The 25,375-nt window shown below is 44.1% G+C and overlaps 1 protein-coding gene across 1 annotated transcript in view; it reads left to right on the plus strand.

Moving 5' to 3' along the window:
* Positions 1-25,375, plus strand: part of FNDC1 (fibronectin type III domain containing 1) — a gene marked incomplete at both ends in the record, with an annotated part of 90,516 nt that overhangs the window by 11,943 nt on the left and 53,198 nt on the right. The window contains 4 exons of the mRNA XM_080700800.1: positions 8,999-9,193; positions 12,068-12,154; positions 12,826-12,894; positions 22,402-22,608. Coding sequence (XP_080556926.1) covers positions 8,999-9,193; positions 12,068-12,154; positions 12,826-12,894; positions 22,402-22,608 — 558 coding nt within the window. The remainder of the gene's footprint in view (positions 1-8,998; positions 9,194-12,067; positions 12,155-12,825; positions 12,895-22,401; positions 22,609-25,375) is intronic.

A 25,375-nucleotide genomic window follows, 5' to 3' on the forward strand; every position in this document is an offset into this window, starting at 1 on the left:
TTATGTAAACATGAAGGTTTTTTGCATTAGAGAGCGCTTTTTGATGTACTTAATAAATCATTTTAACATTTGAGGGGTTTTCTGGAACTAGTCTATTTCAGAAGCCCTTAACATTCCTTTGGGGAGTTTCTTATTGTCCCTGCCTGTCCGTCTGCTCCCACTGCCCAGCTAAGCGGGCCATAGCAAGGACTCAGCTAGGAAGGGCAGCCACCACTACCTGGTGTGTGCCTCCATCTCTTGGGGGGAGGAGGGCTATACTGCAGCTTTTGTGACCAAGCACACTGGCTACTGGGGTAGCTTCCAAAGGTTTTGTTGACTTTCACAAAAGACCTTGCTTAGTAGTGCTGTGCTTTGTTGGTCAGGATCTGAATGCAGATGGCAAAAACTCGATTTGAGCTAATTTGAATTACAGAATTCATTGACCCTTGGGGATGTACCATGAGAAGGGCAGGAATTGAGCGGACCTCACGGAGACTTACAACCAGGGCTCTATATTTGTCTTTTTTCTGTTGCTGTAACAAAACACCCAAGGCTGATTGCTTTATAAAGAAAATATTTAGCTCAGTTTTGGAGACTGAAAGCCTAAGACTAGGGAGCCCTGTTCTTTTGGCTTCTGGTGAGGCCCCTGTGTTGCAACAGAATGTGGCAAAGTAGTAGAGGAGAAATTAATTTCATACAGAAGGGCCAGGCATATGGAGTTGCCTCACTTTATAACAACCTGCTCTTTGGAGAACTAGCTGTGAGCTGCATTAAAGTATCTAGCAAGTGCTACACTAATTCTTCTGAAGGACATGCCCCAATGACATAATTACCTCCAGCAAGGCTCCATGTCTTTTTTTTGTGTGTACTAAGGCTTGAACCCAGGGAATTCTACCTCTGAGCTACCCCTCATCCCTTTTTATTTTGAACTGGGGTCTTACTAAGTTGCTGAGTGGCTCTCTGAGTTGCTGAGTCTGGTCTTGAACCTGTGATCCTCTTGTCTCAGCCTCCCAAGTCCTGTGTTCCACCTCTTACGTTGCCATACTGGAAACCCAAGTTCCCACACATGAACTCTCAGGGATACGCCCAAGCCATATCTCAACCATGCCCTAAACATCTCTCAAGCTCTCTCTTAACCTCCAGTCCCTTTTGCCTGAGACACCAAGAGCTGGCCTCCCCCTCGGCAGCTTCTTGACCAGCGACCAAAGGCAGCAGCTCTAGTTAGAACAAACCCAGGAGGTCTGTGGGTGGTGGAGTCACGTGATCATAGGTCTTTAGGCAGAAGAAGCAGGGAAGGTATACTGGAGAGACAGAACTAAGTGTATCCTCTAGACAGCCCATTTTTTGATTCATTGACTCATTGAAGTTTTGGGGTCTTAGAACCCTAAGAATTCAGAAAAGCGGAGAGCTGTGGATTCAGCTGCTCTTGCTTTGGGGCATCCTGAAGGATCTGCACCAATTTCAGTGAAAGACAGCAGAGGCTGCAGAGGCTGAGGGAGCCCTGCCCCCACCTGGGCACTGAATTAACGGCCTCTGGCAGAGGACAAACAATGAAAAGCAGCAAAGGAAAGATATTTAGACTTTAATTTCTTTCAGTCTCAATCTATAAGACAAAGAAAGCATCACATTCAGACTTTAAATATTCCCTGGGAATTTGTGTCTCAGGAGGGATTTATATGAAAATTGGAGATTTTTCATATCGCTGGCATTGAATTATCAGAATATTTTTAGGCTACCGTGCCATTTCATTGCTTGAAGTGTATTGGGTTCTTTCAGATGTCACAAGCTGGGGAAAATTTGGGATTGGAATATAACAGGCCAGGAGTGGATTTTCATCCTGGACATCGACTTGGAATTGGCCAAAGTATGAGCCAAATGAGTCTGACTTATTTCAGAGCCTTCTGGTCCCTGTGCGGAGGTAGCCCCACCTATAACCCCAGGAAGACACTTGCTGGACGTGGGTGAGCACGGGGTCTCCTGAAGGTGGGGCGAAGTTGTCCTGATCCTTACCCTGAGGGGCACCTGCAGCTTAGCCATAGATTGATTGCTGGGGGGTGTGGAAGGGTCTTTAGGCACTGCTGTTCTCCTGCTTTTCCAAGGAGTCATAACTGGAGTGATGCTTCTGGCCTGTCTCCTAGCTCATCCTCCTCTGCTCCATGGTGAGCGGAGGGTCCAGCCTCCTTGGCTGACTTTCTCTACCTGGTGGCATTTCTGGGTTGGAAGCCACAGGCACATGACTCTCTTCTGTGAGCCTGCCCTGTTGCAGAGCCTGCATTTGGCTCCTCTGGGTCCCCACTGGGGAAGCAGCAGGCTCAGCAACCTTCTGGGTTCATCTGATGGTCCAGAGCTGGGCAGGGAGTCAGGGAAGAAGTGCAGTGTTGGTGGCACATTGGAGCTGCGCTTCATGACTCATCTTCATCAGCAACACACACATTTCAATTTCTGACATCTGTATTTTCCCAATTTGATGTTGAATCCAAATGCTTACAGTGAACACATCCATGACCCATGCTTCCAATTCAGGGAAAATCTGCTTCATAGAAACTTGTCAGGTGAAATAAAATTATAAGGAATTTGTTATTTATTGGTACAGTATGAAACATTTAAGCCCTTTCTATTGCTTGTTCAATGTTTTCTGTTTGCTATTTGAGATAGAAGTGGTGATTCTGAGAATCAGTGACTTGTGGAACCCAGAATGACGAGGAATAATGAGACCCATGGAATTACTCAAACCCACTTTTCAGACTGGGTTTTCAAATCCCATCATGCTAACCTGTAGTTACTTAATTTTCTTCAGTAATTACTAGGTAGGAAAAAAACCAATTAAATTAAAAATAGCAGTTTTTATTCTTACCTCTACCACATTGATCCAATATTTCTCAGGAAATACTTAGTTCTACCTCATCATCATTTTATTTGTGAATTTTCTACCTCAACTGTGGGTTTCAGCATCAGCACCTAAAAGGAATGTCAGTAGTCTCCATTTCATTGCAGTCACAGAAGTTAAAAGTTGTTACATGTTTCTAGAGAATAAATTGCCTGTAAATCAAACTTCAGGCATTCATTTATTCCTCGAGTATTTATTGATTGCTGACTATGTGCCAACACTTTCAGTGGTGTAGCATATTTGGCTAAAATTAGTCAGCTTCAAAATTACAAAAGAGAAAATTCAAAGTAAATGCCAAGTAGGAGAACATTATTCCTTTGTTTCTTCCTGGTTTAGTAGTGCTCTTGAAATCCTGTTCTCTCTCACACATCTATATTCCTTTCTCTTTTTATATAAGCATGTGGCAACTATATAGCGTTGAAGGAAATAAAGCAAAACAAAGAAACAAAGCAACAGAAGCAACATTTTGAATCCAGGAAGATTCAGTTACTGTTTTGAATCCCAGTGTTTCTAAGCATGACATCCCCATGAACTATGTCACCATTGATTCATTTTATTAACTGACTCTGAACTTTCTCTTTGTTCTGAGCAATAGCCCTTGACAGATTACTCTCTAGAAGAAACCTATTTATTTCCATCTGCTGTGGATGTGTTTGTCCACTTGAGATGGTTCTGAGCATCCAGCTCAGGTGTTTGAGTGGCAATGTCTGAACCAAGGGCAGAGCAGTAAGATACTGAGTTTCATTTTCAGCATGCTCAGCTTGACACTTCCAAGGAACTTTCATATAGGGATTAATTTCAAATTAATTTAAAATTGAGAGATTTCACACAAAAATCAGAATGTCTAGTTTCTTCCTTTCTTTTCTTTATATTTGGAACTGGGGATAGAACCCAGAGCGCCACACCTGCAAAGCAGGTGCTTTACCACTGAGCTATATCCTGCCCTAGAATGTCTAGTTTCTTGGTGAATAAAGCATAAACAAAATCAAACACAGAACTTCTAGGGCCTGAATTTTTTCGTGAGTGGGAAAAGGAAACTGAATTCTGCTTCAGGTGGTACCCACTCTTTATGGTGAAACCCCCTTTTCTCCATCTTCCTGGCCCTCCTAAGCATTTGAGTTGGAGATCCATCTTCCTGGACATTGTAGGCATTTGTGTTAGAGATGCTGGGGTTGATTTCAACAGTCTGACATCATTTTCTTTAAAAAAAAGTCTCAGTGAGCCCTAAAAGTGTGTTAGTAGAGAAAGATACGTCAAAGTGGGAAGGTGAGGTGTCCACTCTGAAGAATAGACCCAGCAGATGTTGGTCAGGTTAGCCCTAGACTTAGCTCTGTGCTCAGACTTCCTGAGGACATTCATTAGCCCTGGAAAACTGCCTGATAGATGTGTGTGTGGAAGCTTAAGACTGCCTGAGGACAGGCATTGGAGTTCAGAATTGATCTTTCAAAAGCCCTTGAAAAATCCTCACTTTGGCCCTTTAACTAAACTGGCCTTCGGGGGGTCCTCTGGGATAAGACCTGCAGTTTGGAGCTAGGCAAAAGTGAGGATTCTGGGCTGTGTCCTTTTCCTTTTTTAATTCACAAACAAACCAGTAGGCATCTCACAAAAGTTGTAGCACAGAAATATCCAGTTTCAAAACTGCTGGGTGTCTGAAAGATCACTAAAATATAATTTTGCTTATAAATCAAACTTCAGGCATTCATTCATTCTTCTAGGATTTATTGATTGCTGACTATGTGCCCACACTTTCAGTGATGTAGCATACTTGACTAAACATAAACATGCACAACAAAATATTCTTGAACCTGGAAAATGGACTGGTAGGAACTACTGCAATGACTTTGCTGTGGCGTAAAATTGCTTGAATCAAGCAGACTCTTGCTGGCTTCATCTTCTGTCTGGAGCACCTTACCATCTGTCTCCATTCAAGACAGCCTTGAATGGGGGAGATGGGGAAGGACGCAGGCAGGAAATTCTTTGTACTTAACCCTAAATCTCTTCAGCTGCAGCTCAAGCTCATTTCCTCATGTTGCATGCCACCAAGATACAAAGCAGCCTGTCTCGGCCCTGCCTGTCATGTGTTCTCTGAAATCACCCCCGATGGCCCCATTAGGCTTTATGATTCCTGTTGTACTGACATTTGGGTCTGTCCTTTTTCTTCAGAATCACAAAGTATATATAGCTTTAAAGAATGCACCCAGTATAATCTCCTGTAGATGAGTCTACTGAAAGCTGTTATAAAAAATTATACACTTCAGATGTCTGGAGTACAAGAGGAACTGCCCTCAGCTTGTGAGAATACTTAAGTGTCCACTGTGTTATATTTCAGCCTTATATGACCAGAATACCGAGTCCTTGCCAGGAATCTAGAATTTAGCTTGCAGCCCTGGAGCCACTCTCACCCTCCTAGCTTTATTTTCCACTTAAGGCTTATAGTCACAAGACCTTCCAAACAATGATTAAGTTTAGAAAATATCGTCATACTTTTTGCCTGAAAATATGTTCTCTGTCAGGTATTCTGAGTCTGTGCACATTGGGTTGCTCTGGCCTGAGCGCTAGCTTCAGTTATGAGTTATGTGCTAGTTTGATAAGTTCACTCAGAGCTGGGGCATTGGGGTGAGGGGTGGGGCTGGATGGCTGACAAGATCACTCTTACCAGTCTTGCTGTCCTGAAGTTAGCCCTGGGTTAACTTTGGTTTTTGGTTTTTAATATCAAAGTTGATGGGAATCTAGAAAATGAAAATATCATAACCAAGTCAAGTATTTTGAATCACTAGCTCCAATCTGTGTGTACTGAGAGGTGGTGTGTGTGTGTGTGTGTGTGTGTGTGTGTGTGTGTGTGTTGTTGTTGTTGTTGTTGTTGTTGGGTGTGATCTACTGGATGGATGGTCTTGAGAAACTGAAAATCTGGACTGATCTTCTGAGGATGGACTGTACGGTTGTCTTAAGGGTATGACTTCAGGACTCCAAAAGGCCTTTATGCTCCGAAATCACCTCCACCAGGTGACACTCTAAGGCCTAGAATTCCAACACTAGGAAATCACTCCTGTGGTTAAAACTTCAACCTAAGAAGGCAAATGTCCTAGTGAGACCCATGGTTCACTTGCTCCATCTTTCCAAAAAGAGGGAGGATGGGGTAGCCAACATTAGGTGAGCTGACTCCAGAGCAGTGCTGCAGAGTGTCCCCCAGAAAGGAACATAGAGGAGAGGGAGGGGAAGGGAAAAATGGTAAAATAATTGTGCAGACCTCACAGTCTATTTTAAGATAGGAATGGCTTCCTAAGTTTCTGTAAATATGGTAATTGGTTGTTTATCTTAAGGGACAGACTTCAAGGGTTTGTGAGGTGGGCTTTGGAGTTGGGCAAAGTTTTGCTTGCACTTAGCAAGTCTTCTTTGGTACAGCTGTATGACTCTGGGCTGTTCACCTCACCTCTCTGTCCCAGGTCTTGCTTTTCATGTCTGCAATCTGGAGTAAATGACACTTCACACGATGTGTGTTATGAACACCTCATGCTTAGAATGGCGAATGGCATGTGGTAGCCACTCACTAAGACCGTTGCCCATCCCTCCTCTCTCCTGCCATTACATGTTTTAGAATAGGCACACATGCAGGCACAGAGGGTTGAGTTGAGACACACAGTGTGGTGGTGCTTGGTTATGGCCAGTGGAGAACAAAGTCCCAAGTGAACTTGGAATGCTGATTGGGGAAGCGAATGCTATGATGCTCCTTAGATTTTGGCAACCAGAGGTATTTCCCCTTGCCTTCTCTACTTTGTTCATCGTATCAGAACTCCTGAGGGGTCTGAATGGCTCTCCCCGTGCTGGCTGATGTGTCCAGGTGAATGTGAACTCTCATGAGTTACAAATATCCTAGGCAGTGTGCAGGGACACATGCAAGGCTGTTATGGTTTGGTAATGAAGGCCCATGTGTTCAAGGTTTGGTCTTCAGCCCATGGAGCTATTGGAAGGCAGAGGAATCTTTAATAGCCAGGGCCTAACTGAAGGTCTTAGGTTACTGGGGTGCCTTTGAAGGGAACTGTGGGACTCTACTGTCTCCCTCCCTTTCTCATTTCTTGGCCACCACAAGCTAGGCAGCTGGGCTCTGCCATGTGCCCCCACCATGATGAGCTGCCTGCCCACAGACCCAAGAGCAATGAGGCCCATCGATGATGAACTAAAGTCCCCAAACTGTGAGCCCAAACGCTTTCCTCCTTGCAAGTTGATTATCTCAGGTGTTTTGTTATAGCAGTGGAAAGCTGATGAACACAAAGACAGCAGGCCAGAAAAACCAGTCTTCTTTTCAGATAGCAGTAAGAAAAGTCAATCATTTTCTAGCGTCGGTGGTTATGTGCTGACTGAATCACTAGTGCCTGCTAGTGTTTGGGCTTCATGGAGCTCACATTGCAGAATGTATGTTCAAAAATGGACTGCTCTTCAGGGAGCTTGGGAATTGGACGGTAAAGAAAAGCGTTATTCACGTATTTGTTCATTCGTCATCGTTCATTTTCTTCTCTGGGAGACACACCTACTAGAAGCTTCCCCTCGTAGTTCTTGGATGTCTTGCTTTGCTTCTGCACATGTTTTGGTCAGCGTGAGATGCTGGATCTCTGGGAATTATTTCTGATGAACTTTCTTAGAGTAGAAGAGTAGTCACTACTGCTCACTTATAATACCCTAAAAGCGACTGGCAGGCTGCGTCTACAGTCTGTAGCGTCAGTTTTCTTGCCTGTGTTTCCTCTATCCCAGGGTTCCAGGGCCCTCACGTCTGGAGGTGGGGGAGATGACTTGTGGATTGTATCTACATCATGCTTTTGTCTCCAAAATGGACGTCCTTTCTCTAATGCCTCAAAAACTATCGAGGTCACACTTTTTATTCTTATGTTGAATTTCTCCAATGAGATCTTGGTAAAGTTCTGCCCTCTGTGTTGGAAGGAATGACACAGATGTCGTAACATCTGTATATATTCCTTTCAAAATTTTCATTAAATATTAAAATCACATACTAACCAATGTATGTGCCATCACGAAACATCCTCCTTTCTCCTTCTTCTGTGAGATTTCAAATGAAGTTTTCTTAATGAAACTAAGTTTAAGGTTTTTCTCTTTATTTTTTTCCTGTTCTCAGAGCACCATGCATCATTTTCAGGTCCAAGTTTGCCAAAAGTTAGTTTTCCAGTTGCATGATATCTATCATATATTTACATTATCTTGCATTACTGTATCAGTTACATAGAGAGCTGAGAGGCTTGTTTGACAAAATGTCACATTTCATTCAGGAAATTTTCAAAATACAAGAATATTTTTAGAACCTCATAACTGAAGATAAAATGTGGTGGTGTTTCTTAATGGCTTATTTTTCTTCTGGGACAAAATATGGAAGCATTTAAATTAGATCTCTGGAGATGAAACCAGAAGTTTACTCCCCCCCCCTTTTTTTTTGGTGGTACTGGGGTTCCTGGAAGCCCTTCTACCTCCGGGCTACGCTCCCAGACCTATTTTATATTTTTGAAACAGGGTCCCTTACGCCAGCACTGCTGGCTTCGAACCTGTGCGATCCTCCTGTCTCCGCCTCCCAAGCGCGGGGATTACAAGCGTGCGCCACCACACCTGGCTGTTTACTTCCCTTTTAAGCCAGTAATGATCTTGGTTTGTTTTCTTTGTGGAACCTAATAAGTCTATTATCTAGCTGAATACAAAGGCTGTTCTTCTTAATATTTATCTTATTCTTCTCAGAGGTGTTTTCAGGCTTGTCTAAAAATTATCATACATGAATACTAAGAACTTATTTGATATGTGAATGCCTTTGGAGAAGATGACAAATACATAATTTTTTTTGCATTGGCATGTCAAGGTAATCAAGACAGAGAATGCCTAGAGATTATTTTGATTTGTTTCACTTTTGGTTTAAATTTACCACCCACAGTTATCCTAAGTACACAAAATCTTGTGGGTTTGATGTGTTTGTTTTGCTGCCAGACTGTTAATGATGTGCAAACATGATCATGCTTAAAACCTTTAGGATCAGACAGATTAGATGTCGTTTATGATTTTGCTAACAATATCAGAGAACATTCAAAAGCTTCTTTTCCCAACCTGTATTACTTCAAGTTGATAGTCGTGCTGTTTGCATAGTTGACCACCCACTGAAGCCAAGGCACGTGAAACTGCTGTCCTCTAAAATGGGCCTGAAGGTCATGTGGGACCCACCCAAAGATGCTACCAGTAGACCGGTGGAGTATTACAACATTGCCTATGGGAAGTCCTTGAAAAATCTTAAGTACATCAAGGTGAATGCGGAGACATACTCCTTCCTTATTGAGGATGTGGGTAAGTGACTGTGCTCTCGTTGTGAGTCAGAATAAAGTGTGCGCTAGTGTGTTCAGTGACGTTCATGTGGTAACTGTGTATGAGACAAAGTGTGGCCGGGCTCCAGGTACCTGTGCTTCCATGCGAATGGCAGCCACACTCTGAGACTTGTCCTCAGGCAGGTGCACAGCTGACTTAGCCGTGACCCCCAGCTTCCAACCATGCGCTGAACGCAAGTTTTCCTCTCCCCAAAAGGAAAGAGCAAACCATTTTTGGTTTCTGAATGTGGTTTTGGAAAATATATTGACCCATTTAGTTTCAGAGAAATTTGACTGCTAGAAAAGTTGGTAGCCAAATATGGAGACTTATAATTTATAAATCATCTTATAATTAGAGATTACTCAAGTACAGCTAATCCTTGAACAACACGAGGTTGAACCGTGTGGGTCTCCTTTATATGCAGATTGTTTTTTGGAGATTTGTGACAAGTTGAAAACACTTACAGAAGAATTATAAAGCCTAAAATATAAAAACTCTTAAAAATTGGATATGTAATGAATGCATAAAATGTATGTAGATAATAGTCTATGTTAGCATTCACTTCCAAAATACATATAAATCCATTGTTAGGAAATTAAAATTTGTCAAAACTTGTACACACACGTGCAAACTGTTCCTGATGGCACCCTTTGCAGTAGAGAGAAATCTAAATAAATGTGAAGGTATAATATCAAATTACAAATGGTAAAAATGAACTGTAGCACATACTGCGCTACTGTAATAATTTACCTCTGTAACAAACAAACAAACAAAAAAAACCACCTGTTGCTATTGCAGGGTCTAAGTGTTGCAAGTATCCACTTAAAACGCCATTATGTGATGTTCCACAGTGACCAGCGCGTCTCTCCAGTAACTTGTGTCTGCAGTGTAAAAAAGTCATCCCTCCAATTCTTGCTTATTTTTCACCATAGATAATATGTAACATATAAAATTTGTGTTCCTCCACCATTTATGTTATTGGGAAGGCGTCCTGATAAATAGCAGCCTCTTAGTAGCCAAGTTTTGGGGCTGGCAAGGTTACAAGCATATTTTCAACTGCATGGAGGTTGACGCCCTGAATTCTCAATTTGTCAAGGATCAACTGTTATTTCCTTAAAAGTGGAATAGACCGTTTGTCGCATCAGGTGAAAGATGATACCTCTTTACCCATTTAAGTTTTATTTTGATTCTGGAAGTTGGGAACATTTTAAGTCTCACCTTAATGTACAGGTCCTCTTCGTGCAGATGGAGGTGGTTTGGGACTTTGGCTGCCCCCTCTGTATCCTCTTCTTCCTGCTTTTGATCCCAGCAACGTGAAACCCCACTGGTTTTACCAGCGCGCCAGGGTCCAGCCTTTACATGGACCATTAGGAAGGAGCAGCGGTCAGCATAGAGAACACCAGGTGTCCCTGCGCCACACTAGCGCTTTGATCCTGTGGGTTGTAATCAGCCCGTGACTCCTTAGCAAGACCCCGGCCTCAGCCCGCTGTACTTGTTCCTGCTCCATCTCCTGCGCTGTAAGATAATGAGGCAGAAAGCAAGTAAAAGGGAGATGGAGGAGGCCAGGCGCCATTTCTCTAGGCTTCACCTGATATGCACCTCCCCCCAATCATCTGCTTTCCTGCAGCCCCTCCCAGTCCAGCTGTGAGGGTCAGTGGAGACCCCAGCAGATTGAAGGCATGAGCAGGGTCGTATTTGCTCAAACCTTGGGTTGCTCTGATTGCTGCAGAGAAGAAAAGCATTGGAGAGGAGAGCTGCAGAACTCGGTGGGCAGCCACCCAGCGGCTCACTCACGAGTTCACGGGAATCAGAGACACATATTCCATTTCTTTGGAATACAGATAAGCTTGGAGTGAAGAAAGAGCCTGCAGTAACCCGGGTTCTGTCGGAACCTGGAGCGTTTCCCCTGGAGTCGGCAGGTTATACCAAGCCCCAGCTCCCACCAGGCCCTGCCACAGGCTGACAGAAGTCACAGCAGGCTCCTGAGTGAGGTTCTGCTGAAGGGATGCCCCCCCCTTCTGTGGTTATCGTTACTGCCATGGTAGACGTTTCTCTTGCCTCTCCAGCTGCCTTCCCCAAGGTGCACTCTCGCTTACCTGTCACAAGACCATAATTCGTGTTGAAGAAAACCTGCCCAGGAGGTTTGCTTTCCCGGACTCTCTGTGTCAGGATGGCCTGGCTTCCTTCTGCAGCCTCAGGAGCTCAGCCAAAGAGACCTCTGCCATTTGACCTTGACCTTGAGATAAAAGTAAAAAGGGGAAGCCCACTTATTTCAAGATTAGCATTTTCATGAAAAGGGGTTTTCTAACTTTCTGTTAAAAGGTCAAAAATAATATGCAGACGTTATAACCTAGGGAATAGTTTATTATGAAAAAGGAAATTACATGAAGCTTTATGTAGCGTCATGAAGAACTCTCATGTGCTGTGGTTCAGGAGTCACACTGATATTTTCTTCTTTCTGGAGCTTTCCACTCAGAGCTTCCACGAAGGAAATATTATTTGCCGTTTCTGACACTGTATGTTCAAATAAGAACTAGCAGACTGTGAGTTCCTATTTCCTATGCCGATTCCACATTAAAAACCCTCAGAGCTCTTCTTATTGGCTGTGTTTGATCCAGAGTTAGCACACATGCCATGTGCCTTGTGCACTAAATAAATTCTGTGCTTGGGCCAAGTGTGTTTCTGTTGCATGAGAAGAATATTAGTGAAAACTGAGGAGGAAGTTACTGTTAGTTTGTCATTTAATACTGATTTTGATGTTTGGTTATAAATGGTATAAGGAAGATGACTGGTGAATCAAACTGTGTCGCTCTTGGAGATTTGATACGGTGGCTTGACGTGACCCGTATGTTTCAGAGCCGGGGGTAGTGTACTTTGTGCTGGTTACTGCAGAAAACCCCAGTGGAGTGAGCCGTCCTGTTTACAGAGCTGAAAGCCCACCCGGTAAGTCCTCTCTAGAGTCCAGGCAGTAGGTTTGTTACTCAGATCAGGAGAGATTTTCCTCCCTCTTTTTTCAGGTCCATATAAATTTTGCATTATTATTATTATTATTATTATTATTATCATTATTATCATTTTGTGATACTGGGGGTGGAACCCAGAGGCTTTCTACCTCTGGGTTATACTCCCAGACCTATTTTTGGAAACAGGGTCTCACTAAGTTGCCGAGAGCCTCACTAAGTAGCTGAGGCTGGCTTCGAACCTGTGTGATCCTCCTGTCTCAGCCTCCCAAGTGCAGGGATTACAAGCGTGCGCCACCATGCCCGGCTTTAAATTTTGCATTATTGAAGGGTAACCTAAATAGAATTTTCTAGACTAGTATAGCAAGCCAAAAGATGGTAAACTAGGAGAGGCTTATCCCTTATTTTATCCCTTATTTTATAGTCATTTTAATGTAGGTTATTAGCATTTTATCTGATTTTTTTCAATATGCGCTACAATAAACCCAAAATAGGTATCACCCATGAGACGTAGGTGTGGAACCACTCCTCGGGCCCGAGCAGATCCTCTTCAAGACTCTAATAGCTCATGTGCTCTGTGTTAAGGATGCACCGAGATGTAGGGTGTCCTCTGGTCCTTGTTTCTAACGACCAAGTTGCATTTCCCTGATTTAGGAGGTGAATGGATCACGAGTGATGGTTTGCCCAATAAGGGTCCAGGACCATTTAATGAAACGGCCACAGGTACCACTCGCTCCCCCGGTTCATGTCTTCACTGAAGCCGCGTCTCTCCGGAGGGTCGCGCTTCCGTCACACACATGTTCTCACAAACCTCCGTTCCGTTCCCATCGCTAAACTAACACACGTGCCACACAGTCTCGATGGACCAGACCGCAGCCTGTCACTCATCGCCTGTCCCCCCCTCATGTCCCCTCTGGTGGGGGGGCATCGGCGTCTACATCTGGGGAGACTGTCGTCCTGTTACTAGGCAAATATGGTGGCTGAGATGGTAATACTGGCCCCATTAGGAATTTTACAGTTCTTTTATCTGCGGGCATAGTCAATGAATGAGACCCACAAAGCACCATCTTTTATTGGCTGGTATGCTGCAGCTAGTCTTGCTCTCTTATGCGGCAACCTTGGGATAATGTTGTGACTTGTTAGATCACCTGCCTTCCATCTCTGCTCCATATTTGTATCTGTGTATGTCACACCCCTTAGATGTCGATACTGTCTGGTTGTCTTGTCGTACTTACTGAAGTACAAGCATTGACATTTCCTGTGTGTTGTTCCTCGAATGTATTTAATTGATGGCGAAAGAATAAGCACAATGAATGTAGTTATCCCAGAATGTGGCTGGGCAATATCCCAAAGGCAACACGACGAGGAGCTATGTCCTTTTATCCTGCGACATGTGTGTAAATATATCAATCTGGTGTTATTGTTGGGAGGAAGGTGAGTATGTTAAAACAAATGGCCACGTTATGCTTCTTAAATCAGTTCTGCTGGGGTAGACCATTCAAAGGAAACCGGCTTTGGGGAGAGGCGATATGTTCTTGCTCAGACGTGCCAGGCTTGAGGTGCTCTGGGGCGTGGCAATGCAGGTGTCTTGTAGGTGGCTGGAGGTGAAGGAAGTTGGAAGAGAGGAGTTAGAGCCAGGCATGAATTTAGAGCCGTGCTAGAGAGAGGCGGCTGAAGTAGAGTGTGTGAGTAGAAGACTGGGAGAGAGACGAACAAGAGACCAAGGAAAAACTCAGGAAACATCAACAACGCAGTGAGCCCCCTTTATCTGCAGGGAATACATTCCAAGCCCCCAGTGGATATCTGAAACAGCAGATAATACTGAACTCTACAGGTTGCTATGCTTTTTTTTTTTTGGCTACATGTGCATACCTATAATTTTAACTTATAAATTTGGCACAATGAGAGATTAACAACAATAGCTAATGATAAAATAGAAGAGTTATAACAATACATTGCAATAAAAGTTCTGTGAATGTGACCTCTCTCAAGATAACTGTTTTCACTGTATTCACCCCTCTTCTTCTTGTGGTGATGTGAGGTGATGTGAAATCTATATGAATAGGTGAAGTGCGGTGAATGATGTAGGCACTGTGAGACAGCATTAGGTCACTGAGTAGACACAGCTTGAACAGAAGCATGGTGATATGGTAAGAGTCAGTCTGGTGACCACAAGGCCCCTGAGTGCCCAACAGGAGGCAAGGGTGTACCTCATGGATATGTGACATGGAGGGTTGATTCACATCCTGGGTGGGGTAAAGTGGGAGGGCATGAGATTTTATCCTATTATGCAGAATAGGATAAAAGTGTGAAATTTCAAACTTGGGAATTGCTTATCTCTGGAATTTTCATTTAATATTATTGGGCCACCACTGACTAGTAACTGAATCCCAGAAAGTGAAACTTTGGGTAAGGGAGAATGACTCTATGCCTAGAAAATGTGCAAAGTAGGCAAAGAGTTTACTCCTGAAAATACACACGTAACCAGACAAACACTCACATTTTACTAATGAATGTAAATGCCTTATGTTTGACTCTCATAATTCGTATTTCAAGTGATGATTTTATTTTTATGCTGTTCCTGATAGAGTCTTCTTAATGATAGTAGTCTTAGAACAAGTAAATTTCTTGCTTTTTGGTAGGTAATTAATTTCTCATGCTTTCTCTAATAGAAACGTATGTGTGTGTGTGTGTGTGTGTGTGTGTGTGTGTGTGCGCACGTGTGTCCCTTCTGAGTAAGCAAGTGTTACTACAGAAATCCTGGGGTCAGAGGCAGTTATGCTCCAAATCATTTTTGGTTTTATGTCCAGTGCGATTATTTAGCCTTCTGCTGTAGGAACCTTTGCAGGCTGCAACTGCCAACGTGCTCTGCTAGAAAAGGCAATGCTCCATTTATTATATGGTCTGATAAAAAAGATACTAGGATTGCTAGCCAAAGCCACTTGTAGCACATGATAGAAAAATAACTTAAAAAACAAAACAACCCCTGAATATCTGGAAGGCATAGACTTGGTTATTTTCTTCCAGGTAAAAAGTATCACATTTCATTGTTAAGGAAGATGATAAGATTAATTTATAAGAATTTATTGATAAGTGATCAATATGTATCTATACTTTTACTTATTTTATTTTTGAGATTTTGAAAATCTGCAATGCCCTTGTTTTGATGAATAGTTTAATAGATGATAATTTTGTCAAAGAATAGAAGGATTCAGAGTTGTGCACTTCTTCATTCAAAAAAAAGGGATTTGTCTTCAAACACAGGACCATCCTTTTGATGGTAAGGTATTGAAAATGTTATTTAAAGTTTTAAAACAAACCTGTAATTGCAGTACTTAGGAGGCTGAGACAGGAGGATTGCAGGTTCGAGGCTAACCGCAGCAAATTAGCAATACCCTGTTGAATAAATAAACAAACAAACAAATAAATAAATAAAATCAAATAGGGTTGGTGGGTGTAGCTCAGAGGTAGAATGCCACTGGGTTCAATCCTCAGTACCAAAAAAAAAAAAATTAAACAAACACTAAAATATTATGGAATAGTCTACAAAATTCTAATATAATTTAAAAGTAAAACCAAGACTGCGAATAAACTGCCTTTCTCCAGCCTCCGGGGGAACACGTTTTTTTGTTCATTTTTGTGTGTGTGTTTAGGTATAATTTGGCGAAAAGTTTGAAAAAATAAAAAGCTTGGTTAATTGATACACCTGCTCTTTTGAGAAACACAAAAGCAAAGCGGTGGAAAACCAGCCACCCCGGGATGTCTTGACATGCTGGCTCTGTTCCTGAGGCAGACCAGCTAGGTTTCAAGGACCACATTTTGGCTACGGATGTCAGTGGCCAAGCATGAGCTGCGGACGCCTCCGAGTGCGCCATGGCTGTCTAGACTCACGCTCAGTGGGGCTTCCTGTGGCTTCCTTGTTTGAAGATACCCTGGACGCCTGCAGGATCCTGGAGACTGAGGAAGGAAGATCTCAGTCACAGTTCTAGTAAGCGGCAAAAATCTCCAACCAAAGGCTCCTTTGTTGGTTACTGTGTTTGCAAAATTTGTTTTAAGTGCTTTACAAAGGCTCTACAGACTTCTGCGACCTGTAATGTTATTACTGAACATTCATTAAGTTGGGGGAGAGTGAGTTCTTTTATCCCCATCCTGGTTTTCTTTTAAGACCCTCTCTCTCCTCCAAATCCTGAAAATTCAGCAAGGCTTCCCCGGCCCAGGCACCGGCAGAGGCTGCTGCGCCAGCGCCCTGAGGATGGCAGGGCGCTGGCCTCTTGCTTTGTTTCTTTCTGTTGGGTTCTGACCACTGCCCAGGGTGAGTCAGGCAGTGACCAGGTACGTGCCTCTTCGTCCCACGGACTGTCCTCAGAGCACTAGGTACACTCTAAGTTTAAGAGAACAGTGCAATGAGTTGATCCCAAGGGGACACATGGCACCGATTTTCCCGATGAGCAACCAGGTCCTTGGAAGCCTTGTGGACTCTAAGTGGCTGTGCATGAACGCTGTAGGCAGGGATTCCTGGTGCTAACGCTAGCTTCTTCACTGGCAGTGTTCAGAGATACCCAGGATCTTCTCCCAGAGTCTGCTCCACGATCATGCCACTGTATGGCCACTGGACACAAACATTGGCACCACCAGGAGCTTTGAACTCGAGCTGGAGCAGAGAGACCTGGGGCTGCAGGTGTGGTAGACCTGGCTCCACCTTCTGCTCAGCACCTTCTGCCACCTGTCTATGAAATGTCCCCTCACCTGGCTGAGCCTCCCTCTCTTATTTGTGACAGGTTGTCCTTGGCTGTGTCCTGAGGACATGCACCCAGTGTCTAGAATAAAGATACCTGCTGAGTGATAGTCTGACAGATTTTTTTTTCAAAATAAAGAAATGAGGTTCCCTTTTTCCTATATTTTTGGTAACTACCTGGGCTTATTTAAATAAACTTTTGTAAAGAGCTTAAAGTATGGAGCTCATTTATTAGAGGGGAAAACGTGGTGTTAAAGATACTTTAGCGAAAATACAATCATATGCTGCATAGCCACGGGCCACCCTTCCACATATGGTCCCATGAGTTTATGTCGTCTAGTGATGTCATAGTGGTCTTAGTTTGTGTAAGCACACACTATGATGTTGACGTGACAGAATTACCTAAGGATGCATTTTTCAGAATATGTCCCTGATGTTAAGTGACATATGATTGTACTGCAAATATTGAGTGTCTTGGAGAAGAGTTTTGTGAATCTATTCAAAGATGGTTCTGGAGGACTATGTGTCAGAATTTGCCCAGGAAGAATGGGCTCCTGGCAGAGATAGGCTGGAGAGACATTTGCTGTAACTCCAGCACCTTGGAGGTCTCATTAGGCGTCGGGGGCTGAGGCTCAGAGTGCAGCACCAAGTCCACGTCCTGCTGCCTCCTGGCTGTGGACAGGTGATGTTCACTGCTCTCTAGCGTCTTCCCTCCCTTTGTCTCCCCTCCTTCTTCTCTTTCTCATGCTTGATTTCCTCTTCCTTGTCTTGTTTATGTATCAGAAGTGCACTGCAGGCCAGGAGCCTCTCCGGGTCCCGCCAGTGTGGGCCTGGGGCGTGTTTTCACGGCTCCCGGTGAGTTTGAGCTGCTCGACTTTGCTGTAAGTATATGGACTCCCTCCCACCCTGCTGCTCAGTGTCCACATTATACTGAAGGCTCCAGTTGGCACAGTGGGGCAGTTGCCTGGGCAGAGGATGGGCATTGAAGATCCTTGAGCATGCAGGCCTGCTCCTTTAGGCCACGGGGATGGGGACGGGTTATCTTTGTGAAGCTTTGCGGTCAGCGCTGAGGGCCTTCGGGCAAGGTTGGTGGGACAGTCCAAGTTCTGTGGACTAATGGATGCCCCACAGTCTGCTGGTGTTCTTTATACTAGTGAGGAGTAGGGCCCTTGAGAACTGAGTATGTTAGATGTTGATGAAGATGATTAAGGCTTCTAGTTCATGATGCCAAAAAGTCATCTGAATATAGGTAACTTCATATTTGGAAAGACTGTTAGCGTAAAGGGTTTGGGGTAACAAGTTCTCTTTTGCTCTGATCGGGTTTTAGTGACCCTGTATGCGAGGCATCGAGGTGAGCTCTGGGACACACTCATGTACCTAGGGGCCTGTCCACTCAGGTCACAGAGCTAATGAAAGTGGGATGTCATTTTTTCTGTGACCACTGTGTTACTTAGCTTTATGTCACTGTAATGAATACCCCAGGTATCTAGTTTAGAAAGAGAAAAGGTTTCTTTGGACTCACGGGTTTGGAGTTCCACTCTGTGATCAGTTCACCCATTGCTGTGGGCTGTGGTAAGGCAGCGCTCAGGACAGGAACACACAACAGAGAAAAACAGCTCATCTCACAGCCAGAGTGTCTTCAAGGGCACACCCCCAAGGACATAAAGACCTACCACCAAGCCTCACCTTTCAAAGGTCCCCATCTTCCTTTAAGCTCTATCCTGGGGACCAAGCCTTTATCAAATGGACCTCTAGGGGTGCTTATCACCCAACCTATAGTTACCACAAACATAGATAATGTGCTCAATATATGCTAAATATGATCCTGAATGCTCTAAGTGGACTGTGTTACAAAACCTGGTATGCTATATAGCGTTTTACTGGGGAAGAAACTGAGGCTTAGGAAGAAGTGTAAAAGTTACCCATAAGAAATAGATTCAATGTAGAGTCTGAAATTAGAGCTGTTGTAAGCCCAACTGGGAAGCTGCCACATTTACCAGACATAGGATTATCAGTGGGCAAAGAATAGTGTTAATTTTTTTCAGGCTGGCGTGGTGGCACATGCTTGTAATCCTAGCATTCAGGAGGCGGAGATTGGAGAATCACAGTTTGCAGACAGCCTCAGCTACTTAGCGAGACCCTTTACAACTCAGTGAGACCCTGTTTCAAAATAAAGAATAAAAAATAGGGTTGGGGGTATAGCTCAAAGGTACAATACCCCTAGGTTCCATCTCCAGTATTGCAAAAATTAAATAAATAAATAAAAATAAAAATAAAAAAATTCAGTAATGGGGATGGAATCCAGGGGCATGGTACCTCCGAGCTACACCCCAGCCCTATTTTTTATTCTTTATTTTGAAACAGGGTCTCACTGAGTTGCAAAGGGCCTCTCTAAGTAGTTGAGGCTGTCTGTGAACGGTGATCCTCCTGTCTCAGCCTCCCAAATGCTGGAATACAAGCGTGCGCCACTGCGCCCAGATCAAAAGGACAGATTTTGATTCTGCACAACTTTCAGAATATTTGCCAATTTGTGATGCTGGTGATACACATCAGGAGGAATATCCCAGTCCTACATGGCTTTCTGATGTCTACTATAATCAGAAATAGTTTTGCCCAGCTGTGAAAAGTCTACTACACAAGTAGATGGTGTAATGACCGCTGCAGGTCTTCCATAATGGACCAGCTCTGAGTATGACTTATCTGGTTCTATTGCTCTGGGAACAGTGGAAAGAAGGTGTCTGTCAAGGGTGAACTGCACTCGGCGCTAGCTGATGTGAACCTGATGCTCTCAGCAGTTGTGACTTCCTGTTTTCAAGATAAAAGACCTACAGAGATTTACTAGAGAATCTCAGAAGGCTTTGGCGAGGCTCTCACATACAGCTTAGAGAGAGCACTTCAATAATTTAATTGCAAATGTATTTCAACCATATGGGGAACTTACTTAATGTGCACAGCAGCTTTAAAGTGGATTACCAGCTGATCTATAAAAAATGTTTGATGGTATATATAACTCAGAATACTAAATACAGGAAGGTTTCAAAATACTTGATGAAAAGGTGGTTGGCTTTTCGGAACCCAAAGTTTTGAGAAGCCTGTGTTTAGAGGAATGATGTCCTCACTCCGCCTGTGGTCTTCACCCAGGCGGTGAGCACTAGGTAGTGGTAGAATGGTCAGTTCTCTGGGGGTCACCAGAGTCCTTCTCATTCCATTTGCTACCTGCTAAGGGTCCTGTCTGGTTTTTTATGTTTACTGCCTGCGGGGTAAGGCGGTGTGTTCACAGGCTGCAGGGAGCCTGGGCAGCCCCAAACCCTGGTTTCAAGTTCATGAGTGGAAGGGTCTGGGTGGCTGGTGGACGGGCCCATGGGGTTGAGGAGGGGGCTGAGATGGAGCACAAGGCATCCTTAAGAGGGGACTCACTCGGGATCAGAATGGTGGCATCCATGCCCCTCCCTGCTTGGTACCAGGCAGCCTTGTGACCTCAGGTCAGCGACCTCACTTCTTGGGTCTCAGTTTTCTTGTGGGCGTGAGAATAGCTTTCCCTCTCACCTCGGGGCTATGTTGCAAGATGACCAGCCCTTGATGCAAACTGTGGAGCTCCATGAAGTGGGCAAGCGATGGGTTGGTGAGTCGGCCCTGTTCCCCGCAGCTGTGGGCCTGGCCCCTTTCTGGACCCCCGTGGAGTGGCTGGTGCCTGCGCACAGGGGGAGCCGTGGAGTCTGACTGGACGGCTGCACTCCCTGCCATTGGACAGAGTGTCTGAAGTTCAGAGGGCCTGGCATGTACCAGGACAGAGCCCCGGGGTGGCTACCTCAGGTGACAAACTGGTGCCATCTGTGACCAACACCCTTGTCCTTGGAACTTCACACCTTCTTCCCTGAGGACCCCATCACTTCAGGAAACTCCAGGGGTCTTTTTGCATATGACTGTTGACTGTTTTCTGTCTTTTTTTTTTTTTTGGTGGTACTGGGGTTCCTGGAAGCCCTCCTTCCTCCGGGCTACACTCCCAGACCTATTTTATATTTTTGAAACAGGGTCTCTTACGCCAGCACGGCTGGCTTCGAACCTGCGCGATCCTCCTGTCTCCGCCTCCCAAGCACGGGGATTACAAGCGTGCGCCACCATGCCCGGCTGTTTTTTGTCTTTTTACTGAGGACTGCCATTCAGAATCTCTTGGCCCTGAATAGAGACCTGCCACCATCTGCATGGCCCAGTGGTGACAGAGTGGTCCCAGGACCACTGTGTTTATTTTATGGTGACTCATATAAGACCTATCTTATATGAGATATAAGCACTGTAAACATCTTGTTTCATTTTGCTGGACTATATTATTAGATCAAAATTAAAAAACTTGAATTACTATTTTGTAGATTAGGGAAAATGTTGAGCATTACATGGTATTCTCTTAGTAGCCTTTGGGAACAGGGTGTCCAGTGATTGGTCAGTAACTTTAGCTGATCTACAAAAGAATATTCCTTTGGTTAGATTCGTGTCTTTGGAACCAGGTGTCTGGCAGAATAGCCATCTGCGATGGCTGTTTATTTACATGTTTTTGAGGCTCACACTAACTCATGACATTCGTTTTTATTTTTATGTCTTAGCTGGGAATTTTCCAGTCTCCTAAAATTGGACAGAATTGCTGATGGGGTAATGTACAAAGTACCAGGAGAATACTTGGAAGTAACTGCCTTCCACAGTTAGAAAGACCTTAGTCTGGTTGCATCCTTTAAAGAGGGCTAGCAAATGGTCCACGGTTAGAAATGGGCCATGTGGTAGTCACATGATACATAACACTTGTTTCCAAAGACAGCAGCTCTTAATTGATGTGGAAGCCAAACTTTAAACACTAGTTGGTGACCACCAGAACACATGGCTTTGAGAAAGTTAATAATGAGAGTATTTCTCAGTCAGTTTTAGCAAGAGGATTTCACGAAGCGGATTCATTTTGCAAGAAGAAAATAGATGCTGAGGCTAGCAGCAAGGGTGCCGCACAGTCAGGGCTTGCCTGGAGGGGCTGGACTTACACATGGAAGAAAAATGAACACCGCCAACAGAAATCAGTATTTGGTTCTTAGCAGTTCATTGCAAAGGCAAGGGAAGCCTGTCTTTTCAACATTACAGTGTTAAAGCTTTCTGGAGGACCATTATAAATAGTATGTAATGGTTCTCTGCTATGTTTTTACGTTGACCTTTAGATCTTGCCAGAGAATAGTTTTGGCCTAAAGGGAGAAAAAGGAAATAGATAAAGAGGGACACGGTAAGCATCCAGGGTTTCTGCCTGGCAGCCTGTCCACATGGCACGTTTTCATTTGGTCTAAAGCACTGTGAGGAACGTGTGGCAGGAGTACTGAAACCCTCGGAGAAAGTGATCTTACTGGAATCGGTCGCCAAGCAGGGGTGTGTTAAGCCCTGCATCTATTTGCTGAAGTTCAGTGAGCACCATGGCAGCCTCAAAGTCGTGTCCTCTTTAATGGTTTCTATGTCGTGTCCTCTTTAAGAAAAGGAAGTGCCCAACAAGCCCTTGCGCGTGCGGGTCCGGTCCTCAGACGACAGGCTGTCCGTGGCGTGGAAGGCGCCACGCCTGTCTGGAGCCAAGAGTCCACGCAGATCTCGGGGTTTTCTTCTGGGCTACGGAGAAAGTGGCCGGAAGATGAATTACATTCCACTGACAAGAGATGAGCGGACACATGAAATTGAAAAGTTAGGTGAGTTTAACGTCAAACCGTACGCGTTGCTTTGTGATGGTTGTGTTTGCTATTTCAGTATTTAGGGGCCCATTTGAGACAGGACGCTGTTCCAGTCGTAAGACTCGTGATAGCTTTTCAGAGTTATAACTCCTTCTCTATCACCTGGTCTCCATCACTTTAACCTTTAGTTACGCCTTCCGATAGCACAGAGTCCTTGGGTCGGGACGTTTTTCTGGATGAGGGGAGGGATCTTGGCCCGGTTTTCATCATTTTGTTCTTTGAAGCTTCATCTTAGCATCCTGGGCCCCTGGACGTTGGGTCCCACCAAGATCAACTGTTGTGCCGGGCAAGTAAAACCTGCACATCGGGCCTGCTCTCCTCTCTCCACACCTCTTGCTGGGCAAAGGAGACGATGGAGTGGCGTGCCGATGGGGAACACTTGCTGGGATCTAGAGGTGGTGTGTGCTTGATTGGATCCTGACCTTTGCTGACCCTATTGTCGACGGGCCTGGCCAGCACATGCAGGCCGAGCTCTGAGAGGATACCTCGTGTCCCTCAGGCTCCTGATTCTATTGGCTGCTGAGTTCAGACACCTGGCATTCTGTGTCTTTACCCCCATGAGGAGGCACAGGCATCTCGGAGTCAGACAGAACCTCAAGCCATCTCATAGTAAGGACCCAGAGTTATTCCAGCAAAAAAAACAAACAAACAACAATAAAACTCTCCAGCTACCTCTCTGCTCCCACGCCAAGTGAAATGTCAAAGGATTGCAGGAAGCCAAAGGAGAAATCCAGGCCGAGAGTGCGAGCATGGCTTTAGCATTAGCGGCAGGACCTAGAATTTGAGTCTGAAGTCATCTGAAACCACAGAAGGACACTCCAGTCCTTCATTTCAGAGCCGTCCTCTCCCCAGATGGTTTTTCCATGCAGGTAAATTGGCTCTGTTTGAGGGCTGGGAACCAAATTCCCCCCTGAGTCACTACTTCTGTGTTGTGATTCTTCCTGGGAGGATTTTTCACATGGAAAGCAGTCAGAGTGCCCAGTCTCAGGATGACGTTGTTTGGAGCTGACAAGTTTTTCATCTGTCTGGGTCTCCTACTTTTCACCTCATCCTCAGTTGTACACTACTGGCTCACCTGAAGGTTGCAGAGGGGATTTTATTTGGTTTGGTTTGTTTTTTAGCAAATGTGGACTCCAGTCTGGGCCTGAATGAGGACAGGCCTCTTGGGCTTCTGGTACAACATGTAGTCTTTTGAATTTTCTCCACATAAAAGAGAGGAAGAGGAGGTCTAAGAGAAACTCGCCTCATCATGGGTTGGGGCAGGATGGGGGTGACCCAGACTCCCATGGAAGTCGGAGCCAGCCCGCTGTGTCCTGGGAAGCCTGTCTGTGCTTCACCCTGCACGTGACTTCACTTCTGTTTACACAGAGATGCCACTGATCACGTGGCACTGAGACTGGCCAGGCATGAAGAAATCTTGGGGGAAAGCTGGCCTGAGGTCCTGAGAGCAGGGTCCCTCAAAGCCAGCCATCAAACACTTCTCAGCGGGGTCTTTTGTGTTCCGCACGGCCCCGGGTGAGGCAGCAGTGTTGATAAATGGAGAGAGGTGGCCTTTCAGAGGAGGCGATCGAGCGAGGACCTGCAGGTGGAGGGTGTGTGGGAACAAGGAGAGAGGGGGATGACAAGACCCGGGCCCAAGTAGGAATGGAGTCCTGATTAAGAGCAAGTGAGTTTGGAGCCCTTCAGAAAGACACACAGCCTGAGAGATGACATACAATCTTTGGCTTTCTGAAACTGGTTGATCTCAGCATAATATTTTCCAGTTGCATCCATTTTCCTAAAAATGCCATGACTTTGTTCTTTATGGCTGAGTAATTATTATTATTTTTTTAATTTTTTATTGGTGCACTGTATTCATACATCATAGTGGGATACAAAGAAAACTTTTGTAGACATACATGCACACATCGCTAGTCAACCCCCACCCGATCCCCACCCCATTCCCTCCCCATCCCTCCTTCCCATGCTTGGCTTAGTGGTTGACATCTAGTATTATAGCAATTTATCCAAAATTAAAAATGATAATCTCACATAAGTTTCATTTGTCTGATACCAAGCTTTTGATAACATAAATATAACATTTCAATATTTCTTTTTGCTTTTTTTCTTACCAGAGAATATTTTTTCTTTTTTTTAGGTGAAATTATCATATATTTATATATTTATTTTTCAGAAAAAAAATCTATCCTAATATGGAATATGGATACTAGATACCCAAAACAATCTTGAAAAAGAACAAAGCTACAAGATATATTTTTTTATTTCAAACCATATAAAGCTACAATAATTGAAACAGTGTAGTACTGTTCTAAAGGCAGATATATAAACGATTAGAGTTAAATAAAAGCCTAGAGCTAAATTCTTCCCTATATTGTCAAGTTATTTTTGACAAGGTTTCCACGAACATTTGGTGGTAGAAATAATAATCTTTTAACTAAATATTGTTGAAAAATAATACTTACATGGAAAAGAATAAAATTGGACCCTTACCTAATCCCATATACAAATATTAACTCAAAATAGATAAAAGACCTAAATATAAATCTTAAGACTATAAACTTTTAGAAGAAAATCTGGGTCATAAAACCTCACAACATTGAAATTGGCAGTGATTTCTTAGATGTGATTTCAATGGCACAGGCAACAGAAGAATATACAAACTCCCTAAAAAATAAAAAAATATTGTATATCCAAAGACAATGTAAACAGAGTTAAAAGTTACTAA

The sequence above is a fragment of the Muscardinus avellanarius genome (assembly GCF_963383645.1).
Source record: "Muscardinus avellanarius genome assembly, chromosome: 8".
In the NCBI taxonomy this organism is placed as follows: Eukaryota; Metazoa; Chordata; class Mammalia; order Rodentia; family Gliridae; genus Muscardinus; species Muscardinus avellanarius.